Below are 8,420 nucleotides of genomic sequence, written 5' to 3'. Positions count from 1 at the left end.
CTAATCGTTACATCCCTAGTATATATACGGGCATGTACGAAATTATTGGACTTTTTCCGGAAAATACACAATTTCTCACAGAAACTGTTGCAATTACAAGGCAGGGTCACCACAATTTGGCTTTCGGGCCAACACCCGATAAGGCTCAACGAAGGACGCTATACAGACCCGTCAGGCCAGGAGAAAGGTACCATTCAATTAGCTTTAAGTCCATGTTTCATCAGAAGAGTTATGAAAATATTTTTTGAAGGTTGAAAAGTTCCCAAGCATTGCTTTACTAACATGAGTTCGCTGACTCAAGCCTCCGTAATCCATAACTGCAGCATTATGTCAAACACACAGTGTGCTAAATGATGCTAACTTCCAGACATGACTATCTCCATGCCAGAAATTGTATCAGGCAGCTTCCATAACATGCTTCCTTTTCATTTAATAAATGCTGATTTATCACTGCCGTGGACGCATGAAAGGGAGGCTTGCATATTAAGAATTTTTGGCGAAAAGCGCCCAAACTTTCAGCCTCGGTTCATGACACTTCATTACCCATAATTCTTTTGTTTTACATCAAGATGACCTAGATTACCACTATTACACATGTGTGTCACAGACCTGGCATCCAGCCAGTGAGAGACGTGTGAGACGAGGCAGTTTCGATAGAAAAACCAAATGTCAAATTAGGGCTGGGCGATTAACCGAAAATTTACCGTTACCGAAATTTACTACAATAACCGACGTCATTTTTCCCATGTCGGTAAATTTGGTGTTTTAATAAAAAAAAAAAAAAAAAAAAAAAAAGTCTTTTCGTCTGTTTTGACTGTGTGTACTTGGTAGGATATGTTCATTCCCTTAAGAGAGTAGAGTGTGTGTAGTCACGTGACTCCACCCATCCAGTCTAAACAAAAAGGGAAACAGACGATGAGGAAATGGCGGGTGCTTCATATGAAGAAGTGGCTGAAACAGCGGAAGTAACGTTAGCCGAAGTTGATCCTCTTATGCTTGTCCTGAAAAGAAATTTTGACATCTATAGTTTGGAAATATCTTGTGTTCCACAAAGACGATGTTCAGCAAAAGAACACGAAATTTAAAGTGTGTCTCAAAACCATCGGAACCACCCGGGGCAAGGCAGCCAACCTTTTTCAACACAGACAGTTCGAAGATGTCCGAAGCAAAGTTCGAAAAGCGCTATCCTCAGAGAGCAGCCCATAACGGAGGCATACGAGGGAACGTCAGGTAGGTGGAAATAACCAACGCGATAGCCTACCACATAGCTAAAGATATAGCCCCCATATCTACAGTGTACGGAGTTTAAACACCTCCTGAAAGAACCGACCATCGTGAAAATATTGCTTCCCAACACTGAGAGGATACCGAATTTAGACATGTCAAGCATTTTTATTTGCAATTGATTACATATGTTGATTGAATTTTTATTTTTTTTTTACAAGCCACACTATCTCCTTTGCACATGGCATTAGTTATATTATTTATTTGTAAGAAACATTACCTCCACAAATACATTACCGCCTTTACACAAATATAGGCCTTTGCACATGGCATTACAGTACCTTTGCGCAAGGTAGTTGCACCAAATAAAAAAATAAAAAAGTTTACAAGAGGTAACCTTTTTCTCATGTTCTAATTAGGGATGTAACGATATCCAAATTATTATGATTAATTGACGTGAATAATCAGGTAATCTTGGCAGTCCTAAATTACTGCACGACGGTCACTTATTTTCACTCTACTTTTGCTTGATGATTCTCCGCATCACTTGCACAGCTGTCATTGTTCGATACTACAGCACCAAACACACACTTACATCACATAAAGACTCTCTGTGCTTATGTATCACATACTAATTATTGTTTTCGTTTTATTGTTGCTTGTTCTGCAATATTTGAGTTGATCATACTACCAGAGAAAAATTCCTTGTGTCTTTCTACATACTTGTCCAATAAAGATATTTCTGATTCTGACTGATTTAAAGTAGGGGTGCACCGATCGATCGACCTGCCGATTTATCGGCCCCAATTTCCTTAATTTTGGGGGATCGGTGATCGGCCGATCCCTTAAAAATAAACTGATCTTTTCCACTGATCTCATCTCCTTCCTTAAAGGTCTAAAAAAAAAAGTCAGCCAAAGCGGTGGCGTAGTCGTAGAGTGTCCACCCTGAGACTGGGAGGTTGTGGGTCGTAAATTCAATCCCCGGCCAGGTCATACCAAAGACTCTAAAAATGGGACCCATTTGCCTCCCTACTTAACACTCAGCATTATGGGTTGGAATTGGGGGTTAGATCACCAAATGATCCCCGAGCGCAAGCTCCCTCAGTGGATGGGTCAAATGCGGAGAACTTTCCCCTCACTTATATGGGCGTGACAATCAGTGGTACTTTAACCTTTAACCTGTCCTCTTCTGCTGAGATGACAAAGAGAACTACTTCATGTGCAGTTCAAACAACCTATTTTACACAGACATTTTTCAAAGTTTTCCAATAAAACAAGATTGGAACACTAAAGGTGCTTGTTACGAAACAAAATCGGGATCGGCAATTTTTTTTTTAAAAGATCAGTGATGGGCCAGAAAATTATAATTGGTGCGCCACTAATTTAAAGTTGAGCTTTGGTAGTTGAACAAATACTTTTTTTTTTAATGAAAGAATAATCACTTTTGTTAATAATCATTTTATCAATATTTTATTAATATTTTTTCCATAATCACCCAGCCTGAATATCCCATTTAAATCAGAGATAGCCACAATCATAATTAGGGGTGTTAAAAAAAAAATCGATTCGGCAATATATCGTGATATTACAGGACTCAATTCTCGAATCGATTCAATAGGTGGCAGAAACGATTTTTAATATCCATTTTTGATGGAAAAATATTCAACAAAACGTCTTACTTATGGTTAGAGTTCACACCTTAAGCATGGAAAAATGTTATACTAAGCCTTAATATTTTATTTCAATGATGTTCAAATATGAAACTGTCTGTTAAATACAGTGGCTCACAGTTATAAGGCTGAAGTTTCAGATAAATAATACATTTTCATACAAATCTTACAGTGTACAAGATTACTGATTAGTATTTTCTAAATTTGAGTAAAAAAAAAAAATGGCAACAATCAACGTATAAATCCGTATCGGGATTAATCGGTATCGAATCCAATCATGAGCTATGAATCGTGATACGAATCGAATCGTCAGGTACTAGACAATTCACACCCCTAAATAATATATTATTAAAAACTTAAGTTCATAGTCAAAGTGCCTTTTTGTGATGTGTCATGACAAATTCCCCTTAGTTGAGGATGCTATCAAAAAGGAAAACATTTTCCTTTTGAAATAGAATATGTGACACCTTCAATTGGACAAACACTGAGGTTTGGGAACGCTTTCAAAATTTAATTTATGGAGTATAAATGCACAAACCTCGGGGTACTTCAAACTCAGGCTGCTACATATTTTTGTGTTGCATACAAGTTCCACAAATCAAATGTTGCCGTCACTTTTATTTCGGGGACCTGTCACCAAAACAAAACGCATCGATAATAAATCTGTGAACGTGTCCCAGATTGTTTATTTTCTTCCCTTTTGAGACGTCACAATATTAGTAAGAATTGGTTCGAGTGATTTTTTTCAGCAACACCGACATATACAGTTGAATCACAGATCGCTTAAATTATGTAAGATCTATCAGTTCCTGACACAGGCTAATGTTTTTGTAGTTCACTTATATGCTAACACATTCATCATCGCCAAGACAGGAGCAGAGAGACATAACTTACCCGCCCGTGGGTGACAAGAAATCTCCATCTTCGTCGTCTCCACTGAACATTTTATCAGTTAAAAGTCAATGAGTGTGGAATAAGACATGCGGTGTAACAAGTAGGCAATTTTTTTACATGGCAACTTTTGCAACTTTTGTCCACTCTTCCTGGTTGTGGGTTGTCAGCTGACTTGGGATTTGCAGCAGCTATGTTGGTAGACGTCATCGCACTGCGCCAAGGCTGCTTCTATTGCAGGAGACAAATGTGTCCGGCTCCGGCTGGCTTAACGATGTGCCTGCGTGACGGCCACCTTGGTTGGGGCAACCAACAAAGGCAATGCATGTACATGAAAGGAAGTCATGAATTGTTTATTTCTTAACCGATTTTCATACGGTTTCATTGTGTATATATATATATTGTATGTATATATGTCATTAATACAGAACATTTGGTTTAAAAAACAAAAAAACAAAAACAAAACAAAACGGGAAAAGGCTTTTTACAAATGTAGTATGCAATGAAAGTATTCATTAGTGTACAGTGAACACACACGTATTGTCCTGTCATCAGCCGGATTGGTCGTTACCTATTTCCTCAGCACAGATGTTGTTGTTTTTTTCTGTCAACAGCAAGTAGCGAAATTAGTTTAAAAGGTTTGTTCATGAAAAACAATGAAATTATCCAATAAATTCTGTACAAAATATGAACCATTTATGAAAATCCAGACCCTCATGTGGATAAGGACATATTGGGGAAAAGGGATGGATGGATTGTAAAATTATACTTCAAAGTTCAAACTGCCAATAATATAAATAACCCAAAGATATTCTTGAAAGAAAAAAAAATCAACCTATTGAAATATACAAAAAAAAAAGTGAACTTCCAACTTGCATTATTAAAAATTCACTGACTATTACATATAAAGCAGAAATTTTAAATTGCTTTAATGAACACTTTGTCTCATTTGAATCGTTGCACCCAAATCCAAATTCAACATCTGAAAATCTTGGGCGCCCATTGTCATCTAGAGTGTCATTACCTGAATCATTTGTCCGCAGTCCTGCTTCCGAGGTAGAAATGTATATAGCGCTAAAGCAATCGGAAATTGGCAAATCTGCTGGTCCTGATAAGCTAGATCCGTATTTTTTCAATTATCAGTTGACTTTATTACAGAACCGGAACGGAACCCCATGCATTCCACAGCATCCATCGCAAACAACAGAAAAAACACCATACTTTAAATACAAATACAATAGCACCATCAAAATAAATCTATATTCATTGAAATGGAAAACAATAAAAATACAGTTTTGTCAGTATATATCAAAACTTTTTAATGCAATCGTGAAGATGTGTCAGTCATTGATAATCCAATATTTTTCTTTACACATAAAGAACACTGGACTGTGACCAAGTCTTACGTCCTCTTTTCATTATACATCACAGTGCATTTTGCCTTTCTCTGAAGAACAGTACATTGGCTGTGAAAAGTGAAAACATTCTCCAGCAAAACACTCCGACTCATTGAATATATTTTATCTGCTTCGATCAACTTCTCTATTTACAAATAAGCATAATATTTTATTATAAGACCATATTTTACATAGAATGTACAATAAAAAAAAAAATACAGTTTGTTTTTTCAAATGTAACGGCTGTCACTTATTTTTTTATTGCAAAGGTGCGTTATTTCTTGTTCCTTTTTGCTCGAGGTGTGGCTGGAAAACGAATGAACTTGAAACGTTTGCTTTGGTTTGCATTGGGAAAGGGAGGTGAACCTGTGTGTAGCCGTTTGATAAAATGGACTTCTCTCTGGTTCTCTCTTGTTTTGGAAGCTTTGATGGGCCTCCCTTTTCTTGTGAACGCAACATACCAGCTCTCATACTTGGCATTTTGAAAAGCTGTGTAATTGTTCTCCAGTACTATCTCTGTGAAGATACAATCCCTGCTACAACCACTAGGCTGCAAGAAGAATAGAGACAATTTTTCATGTTAAGATCCTTTCACTGAATCATACACAAAAACTTGTCTTTGAGTTTCAAGAGTAAGTGGTTCAGTCATAATTTGGAAAAAGATAGATAGATAGATAGATAGATAGATAGATAGATAGATAGATAGATAGATAGATAGATAGATAGATAGATAGATAGATAGATAGATAGATAGATAGATAGGGTGGTAGGTAGGTAGGTAGGTAGGTAGGTAGGTAGCTATCCAGCTAGCTAGCTAGATCGATAAATAGCTAGATCGATAAATAGCTAGCTAGCTAGAATAGCTGTCTAGATAGCTAGCTTGATAGATAGATAGATAGATAGATAGATAGATAGATAGATAGATAGATAGATAGATAGATAGATAGATAGATAGATAGATAGATAGAATATATGATTATGAATATATACTTTATTATAAAACGTGGCTGTACATGTACTTTACAAGTACCTTGCCAACAAGTTTTCCCTTCCGGTTCATGCACAGGTAACGTCCACTTTCTGCACCTTTTATCCTGACACGGCTGCCAAAAGTATCTGTTTCAACAAAGAGACGAGCTGCAAGAAAATAAAAAGCACATATTTTTAGTGTTGTTTCGATACTGTTTTTTGGCCCCCGATACCGATTCCAATACCCATCTTTGCAGTATCGTCCGATGCCGATACCATACCGAAAACTAAGTTTTTTTTTCTAAACATGAAAAAGCTGTCCTTCCATTAGTTCAGAGCATTCTCTCTCGTCCAAGCCAAGTGTTCCTCTCTCAAGTCCAAACCAAGTGTCTTTTTCTCACATGTCCATGTTCTGCCAAGTCTATCCAAATATGTCCACATCCTGCCAAGTCAGTCCACGTCATGCCAAGTCTGTCCAGGTTCTGCCAAGTCCGTCCTGCTAATTCTGTCCACGTCATGATCAGTCTGCTCACGTCCCGTCCTGTCATGTCGATCAGTCTGCTCACGTCCTGTCCTGTCATTTAACTTGGTTATGGTCAATAAACTTATTCTCAGTCCTCTTCCTGTCATGTGTCTCTGCCAGTGGTTCCATCTCCCCTCATCCACTCGCTCCACACTTCATAACAAGAACAGACTAAATTTAAAATTGGTGGATAAAATTAACCCGATTTGCTAAGCCACTTGATTAAGCAAATGTAATGGATAAATGTAGAATATACATTCTCAATGCAATTTAACTTGCTGCAAATTGTTGCTGTTGTGAAGTACAACAACTTTGTGTATTGGGGCCATCAAAACAAATAAACAAATGACTTTGCCCATCAGCCACTAATTTGCCAGACGATGACTTCATGGATACAGCAGATAAAATGTATTAACATGCTGCGGGGGTTGGGATTTTACAGAGTGGTTGGAGGTGAATCCTGGCTGGGCCTCAGGACAAAGCATTCCCAGCAGGAGTAATTGTGTACAAAAAAATTGTAATTGATCCCTAGTTTTTAGTCTGTGAGCTATCCACAGCCAATGTCAAATGAAGTCATTTAACAATAATGATGCTCCATCTAATGCATATCTGTTGGCTTCCAAAATTACAGACTGTATGTTTTTACTGTATGCATGTAATAAGTATAAAAAGATGTTTTCAAATTTATGAATGAATGTTTCTAAATTGATAATGTCATGCTGCTCAGTGTGTTATATATGGACAGAGTAGAGTCAGAGTGAGAAAACTCTTACCATAAATATTTCCATCCTCGGCTGTGGCGCTGATCCTTTTGCCCTGAATCTGGACGTGTTTTCCACTGGTGCGACTGTAGAGCTGGTAATTCCTGACCTGTCTGCGGCTGACTTGGTCAGTCACTGTGCCCTGTGTCCTCACATACTGGTTAAAATTAGGAGATGGGTGATTCTCCCCCTTTTTTGCAAAGTGAAAAATAAAATCTGTAATGTTTTCTTTCTTATCTGGTATGTAGCCGACATCTGAGGTTGCTGATGTTGTAATATATCTTTTACACGGAACTATCGAATTGCTTAATGAAATGTTTGTTTGCATTCTTAATAATTTTGGGAGAGGGCATGAAAAAGAGAACGAAGGAAGGCTTCAAGATTCTTACCTTAGAATGACTCCAAAGCATTAAGAATTGAAATGATCTGTAAAAAAAATAAAAAAAAATAATAATAATAATAATAATAATAATAATAGTAATAATAATAATAATAATAATAATAATAATAATAATAATAATAATAATAATAATAAATTTAAAAAATATGATAGGTTATCAAAAAAATTCTGCCAGCCAAAGCTAAAGTCAGAGTTAAAAAAAAAAAAAAAAAAAAAAAAAAGAGGACTTACATGTAAATACAGCACTGGTTTATTCCATACATTCTCCCTTCTGTTGAAGGCAATCAAGAAGTGGATTCTTGAAAAAGGTGTCTCCCAACTTAGCACAATAAAGCAGCCACAGTTTCATAGATGCACTCCACACCAGTACATCCACACCACCGCAGTCTCTGGTATCAGCACTGTGATTCCCTCTCATTTATCAAAAATCGGATCCAGTTGATAGTGTTGGAGTCCTCTTCCAAAAATCCATGTAGCTCCTCAGTGGTCCATCCAGCTACATCCATTATAATACGGATTAGGTCACATTTCACAAAAGTGTCAAATCAAAATGAAACTCAGCACAGTAAAGATCCATGTGGGTAA

General features: G+C 37.0%; 2 protein-coding genes across 4 annotated transcripts in view; both read right to left on the bottom strand.

The window, feature by feature from the left end:
- The window catches only part of fkbp15b (FKBP prolyl isomerase family member 15b), a 155,282-nt gene extending 151,297 nt beyond the window's left edge, over positions 1 to 3,985 (bottom strand). For all 3 annotated transcript variants that reach the window (XM_077523047.1, XM_077523043.1, XM_077523045.1), the window contains exon 1: positions 3,789 to 3,985. In XM_077523047.1, the coding sequence (XP_077379173.1) occupies positions 3,789 to 3,838 (50 nt within the window). In that variant the 5' untranslated portion in view covers positions 3,839 to 3,985. The remainder of the gene's footprint in view (positions 1 to 3,788) is intronic.
- Positions 3,986 to 5,456: 1,471 nt separating this feature from the next.
- On the bottom strand, positions 5,457 to 8,196 carry fgf17 (fibroblast growth factor 17). Its single transcript, XM_077523048.1, has 5 exons — positions 8,067 to 8,196; positions 7,825 to 7,861; positions 7,448 to 7,625; positions 6,213 to 6,319; positions 5,457 to 5,732 (listed from the first exon to the last, which is right to left on the bottom strand). Exons 1-5 carry the CDS (start codon positions 8,096 to 8,098, stop codon positions 5,457 to 5,459), a joined length of 630 nt encoding a protein of 209 aa, XP_077379174.1. The 5' UTR covers positions 8,099 to 8,196.
- Between the last annotated feature and the right edge of the window lie 224 nt (positions 8,197 to 8,420).

This window comes from Festucalex cinctus, chromosome 5 (assembly GCF_051991245.1).
Source record: "Festucalex cinctus isolate MCC-2025b chromosome 5, RoL_Fcin_1.0, whole genome shotgun sequence".
Classification (NCBI taxonomy): Eukaryota; Metazoa; Chordata; class Actinopteri; order Syngnathiformes; family Syngnathidae; genus Festucalex; species Festucalex cinctus.
This window is presented reverse-complemented; position numbering and strand designations above follow the sequence as displayed.